This window comes from Eurosta solidaginis, chromosome 3 (assembly GCF_040869045.1).
Source record: "Eurosta solidaginis isolate ZX-2024a chromosome 3, ASM4086904v1, whole genome shotgun sequence".
NCBI lineage: Eukaryota > Metazoa > Arthropoda > Insecta > Diptera > Tephritidae > Eurosta > Eurosta solidaginis.
Genome location: NC_090321.1, coordinates 33125424 through 33149404, shown reverse-complemented (window position 1 = coordinate 33149404; position 23981 = coordinate 33125424). Strand labels below are relative to the sequence as shown.

The 23981-nt window shown below is 40.0% G+C and overlaps 2 protein-coding genes across 2 annotated transcripts; one reads left to right on the top strand and one right to left on the bottom strand.

The window, feature by feature from the left end:
* The first annotated feature begins 2400 nt into the window (after window positions 1–2400).
* Window positions 2401–4484, top strand: cyp33 (cyclophilin-33). Its single transcript, XM_067771361.1, has 4 exons — window positions 2401–2787; window positions 2848–3261; window positions 3323–3495; window positions 3552–4484. The coding sequence occupies exons 1-4, from the start codon at window positions 2587–2589 to the stop codon at window positions 3694–3696; spliced, it is 933 nt and encodes a 310-aa protein (XP_067627462.1). The 5' UTR covers window positions 2401–2586; the 3' UTR covers window positions 3697–4484.
* Cc2d2a (Coiled-coil and C2 domain containing 2A) lies at window positions 3570–23081 on the bottom strand. Its single transcript, XM_067771360.1, has 9 exons — window positions 21333–23081; window positions 17335–18050; window positions 17016–17251; window positions 14529–14649; window positions 14290–14464; window positions 13513–14232; window positions 11916–12154; window positions 4329–4452; window positions 3570–4226 (listed from the first exon to the last, which is right to left on the bottom strand). Exons 1-9 carry the CDS (start codon window positions 23079–23081, stop codon window positions 4038–4040), a joined length of 4269 nt encoding a protein of 1422 aa, XP_067627461.1. The 3' UTR covers window positions 3570–4037.
* Between the last annotated feature and the right edge of the window lie 900 nt (window positions 23082–23981).

The following is a 23981-nucleotide window of genomic DNA, read 5'->3' as shown; positions in this document are numbered from 1 at the left end:
ACTTGGTTTGCTCGAGCCCTAGTTGTTTTAACGGTAAAGACTCTGAGGGTTTTCTGGGGTGTTATCGATGTTGATGGTTTGGATAGAATTCCGGTAACAAGCACCATTCAAGTACTAGCTTGATCATCTCCACAACGATTGATATGACCATATTATACCTAGGTCATACCTCCCCCATCCCTTTTTCCATCAGGAACTTCGGGTAGCCTGCTAAATATATGTGTGATACATTCATATTTGTAACAGAATTTCCCTCGCGTAGGCGAGGTTGACAATTGGGATGCGGAAGCTATGAAGTTTAGTATTGCGCTATCGAACTGCCTTCCTCCATGGATATATGCTTTGCAAGAAATTCGCTTATCGCTCAACATAATTCAGAATGTTATTTAATAATTTTGGAAGAATTAGAACAACGCAACATCAGGACGGACAGCTCAACCCAGCGGGTCAGGGGGTTAGAATATACCCGCGGTAGGTATGCCTGTCGTAAGAGGCGACTAAAATACCGGATTGGCCTGAAGGTTTAATGTGGCCATATAAATCGTTCCCGAGATGGTCGGGCCAGCACCTTAATGATGCTGTGTTACCGGAGCGTACCGGATCTGTAAACGGCAATGGACCATCACATCGATCACTCCCTTAACCTTCGGGGAGCAACCGTATCGCTACAACAACAACAACAACAGGACGGACAGCTTTTTCGATTACACCTTGTAAATCATTGTAAATTTTACCAAGTAGCGCAACTAACAGCTGATCGGTGAAAATTCGCACATTCACACGCACAGTTTTCGACTCAGTTTCAAAACAAAACTTGATTATTTAATTCAAATTTTAAAGTGAGATAATCCTTACAAATTTATGTATACAGAATATATATTGCGTTTTTGTTGTTATTAAAACAATAGTTTTATTTATATTAAAGCTTTTATCATTTTTTTTTTGTAACTTTGAAAAATCTCCGAACACCATTCCATCATTATATGACATTCGACTGCCTAGTCCACTGTCTTCCACTCTATTCGCAACATAAATTCTACTTAAGCTGCCAAACTATATTGTAAACAATTTAAATCTCTTCAAAGCCTTTTCAGCCGGGAGTGGGATTTAAACCCGCACTCCTACGATGGTTGAAGTGTTGACAGAATCGTTCTGTAAATGTGGACTATATTATCAAAGGGGATATATAAAGTGATTTCGTGAGAGGATAAATGCTTTACGCATATACTAATCACATAATTATTATGTATTTTGGTTGTTCATTCCTGTCGTGTTTTGTAGCGTTGTGAATCAAACTTAAAGGCCAAATTAAACTTCCTTAAGGGCGAATTAATGGTGACATAACCATAAAGCCATAACCAGATAAAACAGCTGATCGAACCTACCTTATCATATCCATAACCATCGTCAATGTGATCGATTAAGGGTGCCTTAACCTAATAATCGTGAAAATTTCATATTCCACAAAAAATAAGTCTCTTAGTCATAACGTATCCAAAACAATGAATAAAATCTAGAAAAAGTTATTAAATTCACCAATTAAAATATTTTTAGGTTATGGATATGGCGAGAAACCAAAAACCAATTGGTTGACTATGGTATGGTTATGGTATGGCACCTTTAATCGATTACATTGATTTCCATAAGGTAGGTTCGATAAGCTGTTTTATCTGGTTATGGTTTTATGGTTATAAGTCACCATTAATTGACACTTAAGTGTGATATCTTATCTGCCATGGTTCAATTATGTATTGGCTCATCTCATCAGCTGATTTTGTTTATGTCATTGCATGGTCGAAGGGATTGTCAAAAGGAGATGGCAAACTCAAAATGAAACCAACACATTGGCAACATTTTACTTACACATACAAAAACTGCTAAGTTTTATGTTTCCATTCCATACCATTCGCACCAACCCCAATACACAGATTTTGACAATTTGAACAGACATATTTTGTTGCTTTACAGATGAGCCAACCTGAACCTGCATATAGTTGAATCATGGTTATCTGCCAACTACTACTTTTTAGTTTTGACAGGATGTCAGGGCATTGTTTACTATATAGTTTGGCAGCTTAAGTAGAGGTTATGTTGCGAATAGAGTGGAAGGCAGTGGACTAGGCAGTCGAATGTCATATAATGAAGGAATGGTGTTCGGAGTATTTTCAAAGTTAAAAAAAAAAAATGATAAAAGCTTTAATATAAATAAAACTAATGTTTTAATAACAACGAAAACGCCATATATATTCTGTATACATTAATTGGCAAAGATTATCTCACTCTAAAATTTGAATTAAATAATCTAAAGTTTTTTTTTGAAACTGAGTCGAGAACTGTGTGTGTGAATGTGCGAATTTTCACCGATCAGCTGTTAGTTGCGCTACTTGGTAAAATTTACAATGTGCCATGGTGTGCAATATGGCGGCGCATAGGACCGGGTATCTTCAGCGAGTGACCAATCACTTTGGATTTTTACGTCTATGCAGAAGATATCAGATATCAGATAAGCTGTTTTGATCATTTTGTTTATATTCAATTACGTTTAATTACTTCTAATGTTTAGTGAAATTTGTTATATCTGATACAATGTCGAATGATAAACGCACCGTCTACGTGGGGGCTTTGGCAGATGAAGTTACTGAAAAGCTTTTAAATGATGCATTTATTCCTTTCGGAGATATAGCCGATATACAAATGCCGGTGGACTATGAAACACAGAAACATCGTGGATTTGCGTTTATAGAATATGAAATGTCGGAAGATGCTGCTGCAGCGATAGACAATATGGTAAATTGCACAGGCAATATGCTTATACAAATCGTTAAATAATTTAACCAACAATTACAGAACGATTCTGAATTGTGTGGACGAACGATACGTGTAAATCTTGCTAAGCCTGTGCGCATCAAGGAAGGTAGTTTCAAACCCGTTTGGGCTGATGATGATTGGTTGCAGAAGCATGCGGGCGCTACATTGAAAGGCGATGAAGCTGAAACGAACGAAGGTGGCGCAAAGAATTCAGAGCATGGTGCGGAAATCTCCAGCAAGCCAAGTGGGCCAGCAGTTATAGAAAAAGCAGAAAAGCGCAATCCCCAAGTGTTCTTTGATATACGCATTGGTGGTCATGATGTGGGACGTATTATAATGTTGTTACGCGCGGATGTTGTGCCAAAAACAGCAGAAAATTTCCGCGCACTTTGTACGCATGACCAAGGTTTCGGTTATAAGGGCAGCATTTTTCATCGCGTTATACCCGAATTTGTAAACAAGTTATTGTTGCCTTTTGCTATTTGAATATTAATTTATGCGCACAATCTTGCAGATGTGTCAAGGTGGTGACTTTACCAACAACAATGGCACTGGTGGAAAATCTATTTATGGCAAGAAATTTGCAGATGAAAATTTTTCACTCAAGCATCACGGTTTTGGTACATTGTCAATGGCGAATTCAGGGCCAAATACAAATGGTTCACAATTCTTCATATGCACGACGAAGTAATTTTATTTAAAAATATGTAGTTGAATCTTTCGCTAAACTCAATTTCTTTCAGAACCGATTGGCTGGATAATAAGCACGTTGTGTTTGGTCATGTAATCAGCGGTTCCGATGTAGTGCGCAAGATGGAACGTTGCGGCAGCAAATCGGGCGCTACAACACAAAAAATTGTGATTTATTCGTGCGGGGAATTGAAATAATTGAAAATTTTTTGTTCTAAATATAGAATTTTATTTAAGTTTAGTTGTAGTTTATTATTAGGAAAGTAGAGTACAAGCTTCAGTGTTGAAATTAAAGCTCCGAGGTATATGTCAAATTGTCTTTTTCGAAAGCCTCCCAGAACTCAAGGATGTTAGGTCGGGAGAGCTTCTCAAATTTATAAACTCCATGGGATGGATATAGGGGGACGGATTTCCCTGAGGAGGTTAACAATTTTTATTAGTCTTCTTACAACACCCTTTCATTGGTTAACTCACGAGTTGTGGTATCAAAACGGCGCATGAGCGCTAATTCCATATACCATTTCCATATACACTTTAGTTTAATCACGCGATATTACAGACATAAGAAATATCCAAATTGAGAGAACATTATTAGGATAAATGTGTATGTGCGTCGCCAAGCAAAATTCGACTCGTCTATCGCTATTCAAATGTATGCCAGTTGATTTTATTCGTTCCGATATCGATTTGAGATTTGTATAAGGAAAGTTTAGTGTATAACCATAGATCTGAAACAAAATTAGATATTTATATGTTAAAGCCACTCTCGATTCAGATATATAGAATAAGCTCGAAAATTTGTATTTTGAATAGAAAAAATTTTACGTTACCTTATAATTTGGAAATTCAGCTGCTACTTGATCTGTATATTTAGATTCGGTATATGAACCATTATTAGAAATACTTAAACGCTCCAAGTCCTGAAGAATACTTTGAAGACGGGGCTCAAAAGCACTGGTAAAATATAAAAATATTACAGACAAAAATATTACAGCAAGAACTGAAATTTTATTAGAAATGGTAAGCCGGTTTTTTGGATAGCGACATACAAGGCATGACGTAGCTGAATGCGTTTCTAACCATTTCAACTATCGTAAGAGTGCGGGTACGACTCCCACTCCCGGGAGAAAAGGCTTTGAAGAGATTTACAAGGTATAATCGAAACAGCTGTCGCCTTGTCCGTCCTGATGTCACGTTGTTTAAATTTTTCCCAAATTATTGAATAAATTATAAAATTAAAAAAATTGCTTTAAATAAATGTTTTCATACATTAAAAAAAAAAGCAATACGGGCAGTCCCCGATTAAATCATACAAACAGGCAAAATTGTTTAATTCGTTGTAGTTCTATAAATAGAACAAAAACAGCAACAAAACCAAAGTTTCTTTGAAAACCGCCGTACCAAGCATAGCTTTAACACATAATTGCATACGAAGTATACAATGTGTAAAAGATTAAAATATGCAAAAGAAGGCAATTGGGAAAAACTACAACAACTAAGGCATGACGTAGCTAAATGCGTTTCTAACCATTTCAACTATCGTAGGAGTGCGGGTTCGACTCCCACTCCCGGGAGAAAAGTCTTTGAAGAGATTTACAAGGTATAATCGAAACAGCTGTCGCCTTGTCCGTCCTGATGTCACGTTGTTTAAATTTTTCCCAAATTATTAAATAAATTATAAAATTAAAAAAATTGCTTCAAATAAATGTTTTCATACATTTAAAAAAAAAAAGCAATACGGGCAGTCCCCGATCAAATCATACAAACATACAAAAAAAAAATACTTGGCGGGATATACATACCTCTGAGGAGACATCGATTTGTGACATGCTACTTTTAACTAATTGTAAAGGAGTTGCTTGCATGCAGCTACATACAGCGGAGTTAAGGCTCCCCCGCTTCCCAAGGCAGTCGGTTCTATGTACCGGAGCGACTCGTGATTTTTCCCGACCAAGGACTGCCATTTCAGTGTAACCCCATTTAATTTGTTGCGTCCCTCCCACAAATTGTCATACTGCCTTGGACGGTGCCACTTTCCTAGATGTTCTGGTCTGCGCGACGGCAACCCCTCGACGGGTTTCATTGCGCCATGTTGCCAGGACGCTTACCCAAATACACCATAATGCTTACCCAAGGACGTCCAATCCCAGGGCCACAACAGCAATTGCGTCCTAGCCTTTCACAACACAGGCGTAGTGACCCGTCACTCCCAGAGTGACGACGTCTCCCCCGTTGCGCTTCAGAATTCTGCAGTTAAACTGTAATGGATTAACTGGCAAGATCACGGAGATAGTCGATGTCATGCAGCGGCACAACATCCGCATTGCTGCGATTCAAGAGACTAAACTCACAGCAAGATCTGCTCTGGAGACCTGTTCTGAGTATAATGTCCACAGAAAAGATCGCGAGAGCGGAAATGGAGGCGGTCTTGCGTTTATAATACACTACTCTGTGCAATATCATATATTTGATCCCGACATCGGCCGCAGGGACAGTGTCTTAGAACGTCAAACCTTATCTGTCCGGTCAGGCGATGCAAACCTAGAAATCATCAACATCTACATCCTTCCTGCCACCTGTTGCCCCAGTGGATACCTCCCTAATATCAGCGCCTTACTCACTGGGAACAATCGCATTATCTTAGGCGATTTCAATGCCTATCACGATCTATGGCATTCAAACTTGCGGGTAGACAGTAGGGTGAGATGTTGGCGGATCAAATAAAAGAAACGACGCTCTGCACAATAAACGGAGACGCCCCCACACGTATGGTAGGAAGCTGTCATAGTTTGCCAAATATATCAATCGTGAGCGCAGGACTCGTAAATTGCGTTAACTGGCAGCCGATGGTAACATTGGCATCCGACTACCTGCCTATACTTATTTCGCTCAAGCGTACCGCCGACTTCATCGTCACAGAAAAACGCACTTTCATAAACTTTAAAAGAGGAAAGTGGGACGAATACAAATCCTATAAGGCAACGGCTTTGCTGCCCTCCCTATCCCGAATGATGCTCGCCAAAGGGAGCGTGATTTCCGCAAGGTCATTGAATCCGCCTCGGCTCGCTTCATTCCCGCCGGTAGAATTCCCGAAATTCGGCCTCACTTTCCAGCGGAGGCCGCAAATTTAGCGAGAGAACGTGACCTTATAAGACAGCTCGATCCAGGCGATCCCCAAATAAGCGATATAAACCAACGCATCAGATTGCTTGTGAATGAACACAAGCGGGCGAAATGGAAGGAGCACCTAAGTGGTTGTAACCTCTCCGTCGGTGTAGGTAAACTTTGGTCCACCGTAAAGTCCCTATCGAATCCGTCTAAGCACAATGACAAAATCTCCATCGCCTTTGGCGATAAAGTGCTGTCGAATGCGAAAAAATTCGCGAGCGCTTTCTTCCGACAATATATAATGGATTCTACGGTCGGCAAAGATAGGCGGTGGGCCAATAGACACGCACATAAACATAAATTCAGCGCGTCTCCAATTACCATCACCGCCAAAGAGGTTGAGGACGCCATCGGTCATGCTAAACCATCCAAAGCAGTGGGCTCAGACGGCATAGCCATGCCGATGCTTAAAAGCCTAGGGAAAGAGGGTTTCAAATATTTAGCACATGTCTTCAACCTGTATCTTTCCACCTTTATCATTCCCGAAAAATGGAAAATGGCCAAGGTGGTCCCGCTACTAAAGCCTGGGAAACCAGCTAACATAGGAGAGCCATATGGCCCGATATCTCTCCTATCGACAGTAGCCTAGACGCTTGGAGCCATTTTGCTCCCCTACTTCAAAGCAAATTTGCAACTAGCCTGTCATCAGCATGGCTTCAGAAACTCCACAGCACAATCACCGCGCTAAATGCCATTAGCACCCCGATAAATTGCGGTTTAAATCAAAACCCCCACCACAGAACAGTACTTGTTGCGCTAGACCTATCAAAAGCCTTTGATACGGTCAACCATGGCAAGTTACTGCAAGACCTGGAAGGGTCTACCCTTCCCCCATGTCTTAAAAGGTGGACCGCGAATTATCTGGGTGGTCGGCAGGCATCGGTGCAATTTAGAAACGAAACATCAAAACCAAGAAGAATTTAACAACGGGTGCCACAGGGTGGTGTCCTATCCCCACTTTTGTCTAATTTCTACATATCTAAGCTACCTTCGCCACCAGAAGGAGGTACTATCGTTTCGTACGCCGATGACTGCACAATACAGGCCCAGGCCCACAGATCGATGAGCTTTGCAACAGAATAAACGGCTACCTCCCTGATCTCTCTAGCTTTTTCGCCTCGCGAAACCTGGCATTATTACCGACTAAATCCTCCGCGACCTTATTTACAACATGGACGTCCCAAATATCGACCATTTTGAACATCCACGTCGATGGCACTAAGCTACCGACTGTGCTACACCCCAAAATCTTGGGTGTGACGTTTGATCACGATATACATTTTGGTGAGCATGAAGCCGCAATTGTACCGCAATTGTACCGCAAATCCAGAGCCGCAATAAAATCCTCAAATCCCTTGCTGGCAGTACTTGCCACATACAAAGCAATTCGCCAGCCGATTGCGACTACTCACTGGAAGATGCTACAGGCATGCCAAAATACTGCTCTCATAACCGCCACGGGCTGTCTTCTTATGTCCCCAGAACATCATCTACATAATGAGGTGAAAATACTCCCCATCAGGGAGAGAAATGAGATGCTAACCAAACATTTCCTGTTGAATACCCAGAAACCTGGGCATCCCAACAGACATCTCATTGACGAGTTAACACTGCCTAGGGGCTTAAGGAGTCATCTCCGTAAGCATTATGAGAAAATACGGCATATGAGAACTCAGCCGTATGAAGCAAAAAAACACAAGTAGGTCCTCAGTGAACTCCACAAACAGACGTTGGACCTTTATGCCAGGAATTGCCCGGCGAATCCAGTACTCAAAGAACAGTACCCAAAACTTGCGGAAAAGGAACGCATACTCCCCAGGGAAACGCGAGTCACTCTAGCTCAACTTCGTTCTGGATACCATAACAGGCTAAACTCTTACCTATCCAGAATCAACCCCGACATACAAAATGTATGCCCCGCTTGCAATGTGTCCCCATATGACACCAACCATCTCTTAAATTGTAATGTGGAACCAACGCCTCTAACACCCCTCTCATTATGGTCCGCCCCTTGGTACTTTCCGTTAGAGGATATTGATGACAATTAGTGATCGGTCGCACCTATTGGATGGGGCGAAGCACTGCTACAACAACAACAAAAGCACCGTAAGAATTCGGAGGGCCTTTGCGAGCCATTCCAAAAGAAACGAGGATTACTAATGCTGGAGAAAATGATTTCAGCAGAACTAAACCGTAATGGCTCAATCTATTATAAGAGCGTACAATTACTGGCGTATAATAATGATGTTGATATTATTGGCCTGAACAAACGCACTGCCTTCTCTGGATTAGATAAAGCAAAAAAAAAAAAATTTTTACTGTCGACAGATATAAATTCGAGACTGTGAAAGACTTCGTCTATCTGGCATCAAAATCGAAAACAATGTCAGCTAAGATAGCAGAATAACTCTTGCCAACAAGTGCTTCTTTGGACTGAGTAGGCAAATGAAAAGAAAAGCCTTCCCTCGACAAACAAAAATCACGCTCTGCAAGTCGCTCATCATACCTGTCCTGATGTATGGCTCAAAATCATGGACGGTGTCGTGAGAAGATAGAAGTGTTCGAGAGAAAAGTTCTTCGAAACATTTATTATTCAGGTATAATGATGAGCTGTATGAGCTTTATGCAAATATTAATATAGTGAAAGCTCAAAAGCTTTGTTGCCTAGATTATGTTATACGAATTGACGAACCCGCTTCGGTCAAGAGAGTATTTCAGTCGACACCGCAGTTTGAAAGCACTTATTTGTGAGAGGCAGGTGGAGGAAGACTTGGCCTTCGTGGTGCTCTCAAATGGCGTCAGTTATCGCGAAATTGCGTGGCTTCTTATAAAACGGTCAAAATTGCTTAGGCGGTTAAGCGTGAATTAATGATGATGAAAACGTTTTGGCCAAACAACAGAGCAAAGCTCGCAGAGTATATTTATTTTGTTCGCATAACGGTACCCCGTAACGGCATAAAATAATCGAGATATGTAGATATAGACTTCTATATATCAAAATGACCTGGGCGAAAAAAGAAATTCATTTAGCGATGTCCGTCCGTCCGTCTGTCTGTCCGTGAACACGATAACTTGAGTAAATTTTGAGGTATCTTTATGAAATGTGGTATGAAAGTTCCTTATCCGGATAAAGCGATGAAACTTGGCAGGTGGGTTGACCTTATGATGCAGAATAGAAAATTAGTAAAATTTTGGACAATGGGCAGGATCGTTACTCCTATTACTATATGTGTTCTAAATAACAATTAGCAAAATCGCATGACGGACACGCCCAATTTAAAAAAAATTTAAAAGTCAAATTTTAACAAAAAATTGAATATCTTTACAGTATTTAAGTAAATTATGTCAACATTCAACTCCAGTAATGATATGGTGCAACAAAATACAAAAATAAAAAAAAATTGTTAAATGGGCGTGGCTCCGCCCTTTTTCATTTAATTTGTCTACAATACTTTTAATGCCATAAGTCGAACAAAAATTCACCAATCCTTGTGAAATTTTTGTAAGGGCATAGCTTCTATGACGATAACTGTTTTCTGTGAAAATGGGCGAAATCGGTTGATGCCACGCCCAGTTTTTATACACACTCGTCCGTCTGTCCTTCCGCATGGCCGTTAACACGATAACTTGAGCAAAAATCGATATATCTTTTCTAAACTTAGTTCACGTATTTATCTGAACTCACTTTATCTTGGTATTAAAAATGGGCGAAAGCCGACTATGACCACGCCCACATTTTCGATATCGAAAATTGCAAAAATTAAAGAAATGCCATAATTCTATACCAAATACGAAAAAAAAGGGATGAAACATGGTGATTAATTGGTTTTTTGACGCAAAATATAATTTTAGAAAAAACTTTGTAAAATGGGTTTGACATCCATGGAATCATGGCAGGAATACTGTTCGTGCTATTACATATAAAAATAAATTAGCGTTACCCGACAGATGATGTTCTGGGTCATCCTGGCCCACATTTTGGTCGATATCTCGAAAACGCCTTCACATATACAACTGACGGCCAACCCCTTTTAAAACCCTCATTAATACCTTTAATTTGATACCCATATCATACAAACACATTCTAGAGTCACCCCTGGTCCACCAATATCTCGAAAGCGCGCCCACCTATAGAACTAAGGCCCACTTCCTTTAAAAACCCTCATTAATACCTTTTATTTAATACCCATATCATACAACACATGCTAGAGTCACCCCTGGTCCACCTTTATGGCGATATCTCGAAAAGGCGTCCAACTATAGAACTAAGGCCCACTCCCTTTTAAAATACTCATTAACACCTTTCATTTGATACCCATGCCATACAAACACATTCCAGGGTTACCCTAGGTTCATTTTCCTACATGGTGATTATCTTATTTTGCCTCCAAAGCTTTCAGCTGAGTATTTAATGTTCGGTTACACCCGAACTTAGCCTTTCTTACTTGTTTATTATAATAGAGATATTCTCTTCAAATTTGGCACATTGTTTCCTTGTGAAGGGCTGACTGATCTGTATAAAAAAACTTGAAAAATGGCATGGGAATGCTCACTTATTGAAGAAGTTTTGATCAACTTGCTGCAGCGGTGTTTTAAAACATAGGATTTCGTAAGATATTTCGATTGACTATCATATCATTTAAATGTTAGCAAAAGCAGAGATATATTGGACATAAGAAAATACTAATTTTCGCGTTTGAGAAAGGGGGGGGGGGGTGAGGTAGTGCTTAAGTGAAATCCCCTGATGAGATTTATATTGCAAAATTTATTTCTAGAACTTTCAATTCCATACCGTCGTTCGAATGATAGGCCATTCCCCCTGCGGGTTAGGGGGTTAGAATATACCCGCGGTATATATGCCTGTCGTAAGAGGCGACTTAAAATACCAGATTCAAGGGGTTGTGTATGCAACCTTTTCAGGTTACCAGCGCAATATATAGCTTCTCGAAACCCAATTGTCAACCTCACCTTCGAGCGGCGAATCCCGTTTCACTAACAGACGAGGCTCTGGAGACCCCACGCTCCTGGAACTTGGGGGTGGGGAGGGAGGGATGGCCTGAAGGTTTAATGTGGCCATATAAATCGTTCCCGAGATGGTCGGGCTAGCACCTTAATGGAGCTGTGTTATCGGAGCGTACCGGATCTGTGTCCGGCAAAGGACCATCACAGCGATAACACTCCATAAAGCCTTCGGGGAGTAACCTTAAAGAAACAACAACAATGATACGCCATATTTTTTTCAAACTTACCGATTCCAAATTGTCTTTCGCATCGAACGCCATGCACTCATTTTCTTCATTATTTTTCGTTCAATATTTCGTCTTAAATCGGAGGTGTTAGAGGAGAGCCGGTAATTGTAGTTTAATTTTTGAACGCCACCCAAAGGAGCTGGACTGCGTTTACTGAATGCATGCAACCAACAGGATGTTTCATTGAAATCGAAGTTGGTCATTGTCACACGGGACTCAGATTGAATATTGCAGTATAACTTTGAGTACATCCGAAGGTTAGTTAAAACAACTAAAGGTGTCTAAGTTCGGGTGTAACCGAACATTATATACTCAGCGTGAGCTTCAATTGTAATTTCAGATAAATAACTTTTCTACATAACACGTAGCACCGCCCGTTAAAAAAAAAATGTCTCCCCATTTCCTCTTAAAATAAAACTTGTTAAGTGAAGTATCATTGATTCAAAACTATTTTTTGCTAAGTTATAGCTTATTATTCTAGTCTACGACCCTTTTAAACTTGTTTTATATCTAAGTTGCCGTGGTCTTTAACCGATCCCGTCCATTTTTACTAGAAATATTTCCTGCTATAAGGAAAATATGTGTACACAATTTCATTACGATCCGTTAATTTTTCTTCGAGTTATGGCTCCCAAAACATAGAAAATTTCTTAGTCGTAAAAGGGGCGGTGTTATAATTCAATTTAGAAAGTAAAATTATATTAATAAAAAGCTCTTTTTCGCTAAGATATAGCTTATTAATTTCGTCTATGACCCTTTTAAAAATCTTTTATATAAAAGTGGGCGTGGTCCTTAACCGATCTCGTCCATATTTTCTGCTATAGGGAAAATGTGTGTACCCAATTTTATTACGATCCGTAAATTTTGTTTCAAGTTATGGCTCCCGAAACAGAAAATTGCTTAGTCATAAAAGGGGCGGTGCCACGCCCATTTTTAAAATTTGAAGTTTTTCCTATTTATTGTTATAAATCCACTTGGGAAATGAAATACTATTGATATAAAGCTATTTTTTGCAAAGGTATAGCTTATTTTATTCGTCCACGACCCTTTTAAGAATTATTTATATAAAGGTGGACGTGGTCCCTAACCGATTTTGTTAATTTTTCTTCAAAGGATTCCCTATAAAAAAGCAACCTCTGTCAAATTTTGTTACTATTTTTGTTTTATAATTAATAAAAAAAATTGTTTATCAAGAGTCTCAATATCAGTCCACATGTCAAATTCCAACATTCTAGGTTTACTATTTACTAAATTATCAGGTTTTTTGTGTTTTCCAAAATTGTATATATATAAAAAGTGGGCGTGGTTATCATCCGATTTCGATCATTTTCAATACCAATCTATTCTGGATCCAGATACCAAATTGGGTGAATATATCTCAATATTTACTCAAGTTATCGGGACGGACGGACGAACGGACATGGCTCAATCAAATTTTCTTACGATACTGATGATTTTGATATATGAAAGTCTATATCTGTCTCGATTCCTTTATACCTGTACAACCAACCGTTATCCAATCAAAGTTAATATACTCTTTATGCAAAGCACGCTGAGTATAAAAATAAATAAAATTTAAATAAATTGTTTTACTCACATTATCTTGAGCCACAATCAGACAAATCTTATGAAGCGGGCAGAAAATGTCTCGTGTGCCGTAACGTTTTCCAGTATACGGATCGATAAATAGCAGTTCACCGTCCACGCTACGATATAATACAAAAGTGCATTCACCATATGCTGCAGCCCAACCAAGCACTAACCAACAGCTCACACCAATGCTGAGCAAAAAATTGCATAGCAATACGCCCAAATCTTTGAACGTAGCCCAGTTGGTGTCCAAGACACATTGATTATTTAACCAAATACCTTCGAAAGATAGACAAGCATCAAAACCCTTCAGAACATTTAGCATAGAAACAAAACGACAAGCTAGCTCTAACTGCTGCTCGCTCGCATCAATCGGTAGTGGAATTGGCTCTAAAAGACGTGTCAAACAAACACGTTTACCCTCTGCTGTACATACTAACGGCTTTATGTAGCGTTGCGGATGTAGATCCTGAGCTTGCATGGACCATTGTTGCATATGTTGACGCACCTCTTTCAATTCGACGCATTCTAAGCAAGTGGTATTCACATGAGGTAATGTGACGTGCGGTTCAATGCTCATATAATACCAAAGGCGCACAGTTTCTTTTATTTCTGGTAATTCCTCAATGGCTACATTAACGTCACCTTGGGATGTAATATGTGCCAGAGCAGGTGGCTTATAGCCTAGCAGTACTTTAGGTGTATCAAGTTCTATGACACCATCAAGCTGTAATGTAATAATGCCGATAAAAAAATATTGATATATGTAGACTCATCTACGCACCTTTTGTTGAGCCAATAGCGCATAAATCGGAAATCTATATTCTCCCAACCAGTTTGTTTGTATACGTTGATAAATGTCCATATTGCGTATGCTAAGATCTTCATTCGGATGACTTTCGATCACTTCATCAAAAAGCGAAATTTTTAAATCATCACGTAGTTCAGTCAAGCTTCCACTAGAATGATGTTTCGATTAGTGAGATCTTAAATAGATTTATGTTTATGTGAATTTAAAAATACCGTAATTGCAAAATGAGCTGTTCATTCCAAGTCGGATTTGAACCTTCAACGGTGAGAGAACGGCAGAACTTGTCCTTGTAAGTTAATGTAATGAAAGGACGAACGTTGGAGTATTTGTAAACTGAAAGTCAAGCAAATGTTGCAACAAATTTACGTTTTTTTTTGCAAAGGAAGGTAGTAGTCTTGCTTCTGGGTTTTTCAAAAAACTGTTAAGCTTTTTAACGGAGTTACGTTATTGAGAGTGCTTTGATTTATAGTTGCCCAAAATTGTCCCAGGTATTCAGAATTGATTTAAGCTCGACTTTTATATAGTTTTTTGGTCGATTGTTCTTCCAGATATGTGGCAAATATTTCTGCGCTTAAACGGTAACCGCCAATTAAGTAAGTAAGTTCGTTAAGTTCGGCTAAGTTCAGGTGTAACCGAACATTACATACTCAGCTGAGAGCTTTGGAGACAAAATAAGGGAAAATCTCCATATAGGAAAATGAACCTAGGGTAACCCTGGATTGTATTTGTATGACATGGGTATCAAATGAAAGGTATTAAAGAGTGTTTTAAAAGGGAGTGGGCCTTAGTTCTATAGGTGGACGCCTTTTCGAGATATCGCCATAAAGGTGGACCAGGGGTGACTCTATAATGTGTTTGTACGATATGGGTATCAAATGAAAGGTATTAATGTGTATTTTAAAAGGGAGTGGCCCTTAGGTTTATATGTGAAAGCGTTTTAAAGATATCGACCAAAATGTGGGCCGGGGTGACCCAGATCATCATCTGCCGGGTACCACTAATTTATTTATATATGCAATACCACGAACAGTATTCCTGCTAAGATTCCAAGGGCTTTTGATTTCGCCCTGCAGAACTTCTTCATTTTCTTCTACTTAATATTGTAGGTGTCACACCCACTTTACAAAGTTTTTTCTAAAGTTATATTTTGTGTCAAAAAATCAATACAATCACCATTTTTCATCTCTTTTTTGTATTTGGTACAGAATTATGGCATTTTTCGAAATTTTCGATATCGAAAAAGTGGGCGTGGTCATAACCGGATTTCGCCCATTTTTAATACCAAGATATAGTGAGTTCAGATAAGTACGTGAACTAAGTTTAGTAAAGATATATCAATTTTTTTCGACAGACGGTCGACTGTGTATAAAAACTGGGCGTGCCTTCAACCGATTTCGCCCATTTTCACAGAAAACAGCAATCGTCATAGGAGCTATACCCTTACCAAATTTCACAAGGATTGGTAAATGTTTGTTCGACTTATGGCATTAAAAGTATTCTAGAGAAATTAAATCAAAAAGGGCGGAACCAGGCCCATTTTGAAATTTTCTTTTATTTTTGTATTTTGTTGCACCATATCATTACTGGAGTTGAATGTTGACATAATTTACTTATATACTGTAAAGATATTCAATTTTTTGTTTAAATTTGACTTTTAAACTTTTTTTAAAGTGGGCGTGTTCGTCATCCGCTTTTTCAAATTTTGATTTATCACATATGCAGTAATAGGAGTAACGTTCTTGCCAAATTTTATCATGATATCCGCAACGACAGCCAAATTACAGCTTGCAAAACTTTTAAATTACCTTATTTTAAAAGTGGGCGGTGCCACGCCGATGTCCAAAATTTTACTAATTTTATATTCTGCGTCATAAGGTAAACCCTCCTACCTTTATCCGTGTTTGGTAATGAATTATCGCACTTTTTCGGGTTTTCGAAATTTTCGTTATCGAAAAAGTGGACGTGCTTATAGTCCGATTTCGTTCATTTTAAATAGCGATCTGTGATGAGTGGCCAGGAAATTATATACCAAATTTCATTAAGATACCTCAAAATTTACTCAAGTTATAGTGTTTACGGACGGACATAGCTAAATGAATTTCTTTTTTCGCCCAGATCATTTTGATATATATAACTATATCTATCTCGATTAGTTTATGCCGTTACGGATTACCGTTATGCAAACAAAGTTAATATACTCTGTGAGCTCTGCTCAGCTGAGTATAAATATACGCTACATAACCCCTCCCTGTAAACTATCAGTTCTCACCGTTCTTTTTTTATTAGCCACCTATCCTCAGGATCCTTCGATATGTGCCGGCAGAACACCATTAAACGTTTCTTAATCCTTCCTTCTAAAATCGGTAATAGAAAGTCGCCTAATAAGCTTTTTTCGGTGCACTCTTCTTCTCGTTCTAAAATCGAGTGCAGTAATTTCCGTTTTTCTATATTTTTAACAGACATACTGCGGGGACGATAGTCCTCTCAAAAATACTTATTGACCATTAAGGATATAACCCAATATTGCACAAGGGACTATGAAATACGAGGCAGACTTTGTCGAGCTTAGTTAAAACCGCCTAAGCATATAGAATACTATAAATGAACGAAATAGCTTTGAGGTATTTGAGCTAAGTGGAAGTTCGTAACATCTATACGTTCTTTCGACCTTTGGGCTAAAATGTTTTAAACGAACTTACTTTGACTAACAAACATATTGGGACTATCGTTGCTGCGTTGTTTGCTTTCTTTGTCCGATGAACTGGGATTCCGTACTGGTATACCGGTGGCTCGCACAATATTCAATATTATTTTATAATTTTGAACGGCATCCATATCCAACGGGTGTGCATGTAACGTGATGGCTGGTTGATGAAGTGTCATGTTTAACGCACGTTTTGAGGTAAAGATCAAACTTAAGACTTGAAAGAACGTGCTATTGAAAGTGTGAAAAGGTAAAACAAAACATCAAATATCTCTATAGCCACTTATCATAAGCAATTCATGTTTAAACCTCACCTCCAACTGGCAGGTACATCCCCGATCAAAAGATGCTCCGCATTAGCCGATATTGTACTCAAACGCACACACTGACTGCGTATCGCTTCGTAAAGCTGTTTTATGTACTTTTTGCCCTCGTGCATATGCAAATCTATTGGATCCATCCAATCGCCCGCCTCAATTACTGGCTCCTCCTTATCGGACCAATTAAACTCCAGTTCATTATCAAGCGCAGCAATGAAACGCAGATCTCGTGTACGTACATCATTTTTTAAATAACGAGAACGGAGCAATTTGAAGCGGCGATTATGATCCAGCTCTTCGATGGCACAAAATTGTAGTAGTTCCTCTTCGAAAGTACAGGTTTGTGCTGAGTTTTGCTGCAAAAGGTTTAGAGGCTCTTCTGGATCTGTTGGAATTTCCTCGTCGCTGAGTTGCGCATTTTCATCGGCAAGCGCCAGTAATTGCTCTGCATGCCATTCTTTTTCTGCTTTTTTTGTATGGGAGTTTAATAATAGTGAGGTCGTTGAAGCTGGTACATGCCACTGATTCCCAAAACTTTGTTGCTCCTCACACAGAAAACGTATATTTAGTCGGCCACTGACTTCAACCGGTTTTGGTGCTGTAAATGAGATGCGTTGCTCTTGAGTGTCCGCAGTGTGGAGTGCCTGTGGTATGGGGATCTGTATTTTTGCAACTTTTCGTGCTGTATGCAGGCGGAATTTTTCATAAAGCTGTAAGGGGAGAGATAGACAGATATGCTGTAGCAGCTAACACAATGAGTGGACGGCGTTTAGATTCATGGACTGCGTCGAATCAAGACAAGTCTGCACAAGGTAAATATCCATATTATTGTTGTTGTTGTTATAGCGATAACGACACTCCCCGAAGGTCTTGGGGAGTGTTATAGAGTTGATTGTCCTTAGCCGGATGCAGATCCGGTTCGTTCCGGTACCAAGCCCGGCCATCTCTGGAACGATTTGCTATGATCACATGCGACCTTCTATGCCATCCCGCCATCCTACCCCTAGATTCATGAGAAGTTCGGGCTCGCCAGAGCCTCGGCTGTTAATGAAAGAGGATTCGCCACGGATAGGTGAGGTTGACAATTGGGTTTGTAGAAGCTATGTAATGCGCTGGCAACCTGAAAGGGCTGCGCTACACAAACCCCCTGAATCCGGTATTTTAGTCGCCTCTTACGACAGGCATACCTCATATCCATATTATTCCTAAGGTGTGGTAAATATGTAAAGTGGTCGCGAGGATCTAGCCACGTGGTACTTATTGTTATATTCAATTCCTTTTCCCAATATATGATTGGGGTACTGCACTGCCACCTATTGATCAAGAAGTCGAGAATAAGTTTCGGCTGTAGATGGTTTATGTGCCTGTATTCTAGTTTCTGTAGTTCGAAAATATTTTGTTTACTCTTTGGGAAGGCGTCGCATTCACAAATGGCCTCTACGTGGCCATATCAAATCGTTCCCGAGATGGTCGGATTAGTATCCTAATGGTGCTAGTTTCCGGAACATACGCGATCAATATCCGGCAAAGGACCCTCATCATCGATAATACTTCCCAAAATATCCGTGAAGAGTCTTTTAAGCTACAATAAGGAGAAGAAAGGTGATATGCGCGGCTCAATAGCGAACAAGATGCTACTCCAAATGCCCATCTTATGCATATGGGCCTTTAGTCTGCCGTGCATTGTGAGGTATATTATTAACGTAAGGTTAATCTTGTATCTTTAAGTTTTGTAACTTCCTATCAAATATTTTACATGGCGCAACCAGATCGTGTCACGCCAGAGCTTCTTATTCATGTTTGTCTCTTCCTTTCTCAGATTCTCTTTTATTGCGTGGGACCCAGTTGCCAAGAATAACTTAATTAAATGTTGTTGAGCTGCTTAGTTTTTCCACTCACTCAAGGGCTGCACCTTTTCCACTTTAAGTTCAGAAATTTACAATTCAAATCCAGAATTTCCATTTCAAGTTCAGAAAATTAGAATTCAAGTTCAGCAAATTGCATTTCAAGTTCAGAAAATCACAATTCAAATTCAGAAAATTATAAGTAGGGTGTTATTTTTTAAAAGTTATTCCAATTCATACTACGTAATGTAATACTTGTATGTTATTTGCGGAAGTGTTGATGCTTCGTTGACAATGGTGGCTTGGATATACTGTACCCCAAGTTTTCTCCAAGGCGTGTACATCCCGAGCTAAGAAATCAAACGGAGGATAGCTCTTTGCAACAAGTGCATGAAGATGCTCCGGCCATGAAATTACTGAAAGTAAGTGGAAGGGAGGGACCTCCACAAAGTTGCGAGAGGCAGGTAGTACTTATACGTTACTAGCGGGATTGTGGGTGCTCCGTTGATTTCGTCATCACTGCTGTCATACTCAATACAGATCAATGCTTGTGACCTTTAGAATATAGCTGGATGTCCTTGTAACTAACCTCTTATGAGAGGAGAGCGAAGAGAGGAGCTCATGTGAGCAAAATTAATTTAAGTAAGTTAAGGAGTCCAATGCTTCCTTAACAGGCAGTAGGCCTTCATATCCTTGTATCAAATTATTAGCGCTAACATTTACCATCTTACATACTATAATTTCCATTGCATGAAAGAAAAAAATCCTGACAAACTTTCTGAGCTTGAATTGTAATTTTCTAACTTGATATGTAATTTTATGAACTTGAATTGTAATTTTCTGAACTTGGAATGAAAATTCTGAACTTGACTTGTAATTTTCTGAATTTGAATTGTATTTTTCTGAATTTAAATTAGAATTTCTGAACTTTAATTGGAAACCTTGAACTTGAATTGTAAATTTCTGAACCTGAATTGTAAATTTCTGAATTTAAATTGGAAATTCTGAACTTGAAATGTAATTTTCTGAACTTGAATTGTAATTTTCTGAACTTGAAATGAAAATTCTGAACTTGATTTGTAATTTTCTGAAATCGAATTGTATTTTTCTGAATTTAAATTGGAATTTCTGAACTTTAGTTGAAAACTCTGAACATGAATTGTAAATTTCTGAATTTAAATAGGAAATTCTGAACTTGAATTGTAATTTTCTGAACTTAAACTGGAAAAGGTGTAGTGAGAACGTTATATCAAATGGGGAAACTATTAACACAACAACAGGAAACAGCCTGAGTTTCGGTTAATTGTCAGTATAATCTTGGTTCCGCTGCAGATTTATTCCATCACGCAAGCTTATTATGTTTACCCGCACGACCAACCCGGAACAGAGAAATCCCAGCGTATTGGGGAACTTAGAATGTTCCCGCGATAGGGATGCTTCTCGGGGTTACTGAAATCTACACAACCGAAAGTTCGAGGGGGACTGCCCATATCCGTAACATTTAGGAAGTGGTTTTAAAATAAAAACGGCGCATGTAGGGAGCCTCTGCTAATTATTTTTTCACAAACCCTTTTGTTGTTGTTGTTGTTGTAGCGATAAGGTTACTCCCCGAAGGCTTTGGGGAGTGTTATCGATGTGATGGTCCTTTTCCGGATACAGATCCGGCACGCTCCGGTAACACAGCACCATTAAGGTGCTAGCCCGACCATCTCGGGAACGATTTATATGGCCACATTAAATCTTCAGGCCATCCCTCCCTCCCCACCCCCAAGTTCCATGAGTAGCTTGGGTTCGCCAGCTCCTCGTCAGTTAGTGAAACGGGATTCGCCGCCGATAGGTGAGGTTGGCAATTTGGTTTGGAGAAGCTATATATTGCGCTGGCAACCTGAAGGGATGCGCTACAAAGTCCTTGAATCTGGTAATTTAGTCGCCTCTTACGACATGAATACCTATCGCGGGTATATACTGACACCCTAACCCGCTGGGCACAAACACTTTTAAAGCAGTATATCAAATCTCACTTTTTTTTATCTCATGCAGTGCGTTTCTGTGAGACCTATCTACATATTAATCACTCGGAGCTGAGTTAGCTGTTGTCAACTTAACAACATGTCACATAGTCTTAGAAGTATTCGAAAATCAACTTACCACTACGCGTATATCCTTTGGCATGCGACGCTCCAAAAATATGCCAAACACCTCGTTTATTGGTAACCGCAGGTCGGGCTCAATGCGATAGCTACGTGTAGCACTTACAAACTCGTTATCAAAGTAAATTTTCATAAAGAAACTCTTAAGTCGACGCAAGCCGGGCAGATTATAGAATTCATCATCGCAAACACGATGTAGTTGCACGTCGATCTTTGGCTCGCCTGGTGCACCTAAACATTCAGCCAATTTGGCACGTAAATCCTTTGAAATATGCGTAATGTGCGGCTTACGTGGCTTGATGGATGACTCTGCTAGCTCTGCATTACGAACGCGCGCCCTCCATAGACGTTTGGCGCGATAGTAAATCTCCAATTCTTCACGATAAATCTCATTTAAATCAGTTTCAAAACGCTCCGCCCAACGATGACTTTCCATTGCCACATTTACGTTGTCTTCTAACTTGATACGTAACTTGAAACGTGTACATTGGTAATCCTGCGTTTTGCGTAATTGTTTCAGACGCATCCAATTATCAAGTATTTCGTTGAGCAGACGTTTGGTTTGCGCCTCCTCTGCGTAGAGTGTGTTGCGTAGTAAGCGCACTCTTAATAATTCCTCTTCCAGTTTGCGTGCCCGTCGTTCCTTTGTGGCAGCCGTTTCTTCTAGCGCGTCTTTATTAGACGATTCACGTTCTAAGAGCTCGTTAACGATGCGTCGTTCCGTTTGCAACTGTGCACGCAACTTTTCGCAAACCCGTCGCTGCTGGCGTTGGGCATATTGCTCACAGAGTTCCTCCAACGAATTTGCCAACCGATGTTCTTCCAATAGATGCGGATGCGTAGTGAAGACTAATTCCTTCAGATAGATGCGCACAAATTTGCGTGTTGGTATTTCGTTTGGTTGGCGCATTGGCTCGCAGAAGATGGGATGGAATTTATGCATACAAAAGGTGCGATACAATGTATGGCGATCTTTTATGTATTGCAAGTTATCAGATTGTGCATGTTTCAGTTGTTTCACGTAGTTTTTGGAAATCGGTTGGTCCTTAGCGCGTTGCTCTATTTGATGACGTTGCAGCATACGCGCGGTATTGGCGCTTAGGGCATGCCGCTTACCTACATTCTCTGCTGCATCGCTGACGCTAGTCACAATCATGTTAATATCAGGCGTCAGTTGCATGCTTGGTTTGTATATCAATGTCGGGTCGGGTATAAACCTTTCTCCGGCCTTTAAACGCATCAACACATCTTCCTCGACTTGTATGTAAGTGGATGCGGTATTTTCGCGTTGCTGGCCGGAAGCAGGCGTAGGTGTGTGCTCGTTGCCGCTAGTCTCATTACTTTCTGCCGCTTCATCAGCGCTGATGAACTCTTCCTCGCGCTCATCAATGTTGTCTTCCTTATAGGAACTTACTTCCTCTATGCGCGTTTGCCTTTCCAAGTTTTGTTTGTTAAATGTCAACTTCCTTTGCGTTATACTTGGCGTTGGCAACACCTCCTCCTCGCTGGTGCGACAAAAAAAATCCAAACTACGCGTTAGCTCATCTGTTCTATGTGACTGTGGGCTGTTATCTATGGATAGGCTTGTGTTTTCCAAGAGGTCTTGTACTTCACGTTCATTATCCTGATACTCGCGCGTCGGTCGCGTTTTGCGACGTTTGGACTTTGTGCGACTCATTTGGTTTTGACTTTTCTGGCGACTACCTTTGTGCTTTTTTTTTGCGTGTTGTTGGAGACGAGCGCTCATTTTATTTAATGAATTTATTTATTTATAATTCTAATTGAGTTAATTTGGTTTTGTGTTTGCTGCCTTTTGTGGACGGTTTGGTGGGTTACCAAGGCAACTCGTTGTGTAAACAAATTTGTATACATTTAAATGTTTGCCACTTAACACAAGAGGGAAAAGGGAGTGTTGAGCTTTTTCAAGATATTATTGGCGTTTAGCGTGTAGTAAATTTGCACCCTTAAAAATAAATTCTTCGACTCCAACGCCATTGACAGGAATGATAAACTGCAACTAGGATTCAAGGGGTTGTGTAGCGCAATATATAGCTCCTTCAACCCAATTGTCAACCTCACCTTCGAGCGGCGAATCGTTTCACTAACAGACGAGGCTCTGGCGAACCCAAGCTCTTTATGGAACTTGGGGGTGGGGTAGGGAGGGATGGCCTGAAGGTTCAATGTGGCCATACAGATCGTTCCCGAGATGGACGAGCTAATACCTTAATGGTGCTGTGATACCGGAGCGTACCGGATCCGTATCCGGCAAAGGACCACTACATCGATAACACTCCCCAAAGCCTTCGGGGAGTAACCTTATCGCTACAACAACAACATCATAAACTGCAACTTACAGGAGCAAAGCTTTTCACAGAAGCAATAAATTCACATCCATACCCGTGTTTTGCGCTGAAAAACGCAATGAAAAACGACGAGAAGCATCCCTTCCAAGGCATGCGGTTCTATGTACCGGAGCGACTCGGGATTTTTCCCAACCAAGGGCAGTCATTTCAGTGTCCCTCCCACCCCATGTATTTTTTCTGTAACGACCAATATAAATGTTAAACTTACTAAGACTAAGGATAAAGGCTAGCATCACCGCCATATAGGAAGTAAGATGGACGGGGAAAGACAGAAGGGCAGTAGG

What these genes read in the sequence shown, in the direction of transcription:
- cyp33 (XM_067771361.1), top strand. Translation starts at nt 2,587, where the DNA reads ATGTCGAATGATAAACGCACCGTCTACGTGGGGGCTTTGGCAGATGAA. An exon ending in CTGCAGCGATAGACAATATG is followed by an intron (nt 2,788 to 2,847) that starts GTAAATTGCACA and finishes CAACAATTACAG; the next exon opens with AACGATTCTGAATTGTGTGG. An exon ending in TTCTTCATATGCACGACGAA is followed by an intron (nt 3,496 to 3,551) that starts GTAATTTTATTT and finishes AATTTCTTTCAG; the next exon opens with AACCGATTGGCTGGATAATA.
- Cc2d2a (XM_067771360.1), bottom strand. Translation starts at nt 23,081, where the DNA reads ATGAGCGCTCGTCTCCAACAACACGCAAAAAAAAAGCACAAAGGTAGT. An exon ending in CGCTATTGGCTCAACAAAAG is followed by an intron (nt 14,233 to 14,289) that starts GTGCGTAGATGA and finishes ATTACATTACAG; the next exon opens with CTTGATGGTGTCATAGAACT. An exon ending in TGATTGTGGCTCAAGATAAT is followed by an intron (nt 12,155 to 13,512) that starts GTGAGTAAAACA and finishes ATGTACTCAAAG; the next exon opens with TTATACTGCAATATTCAATC.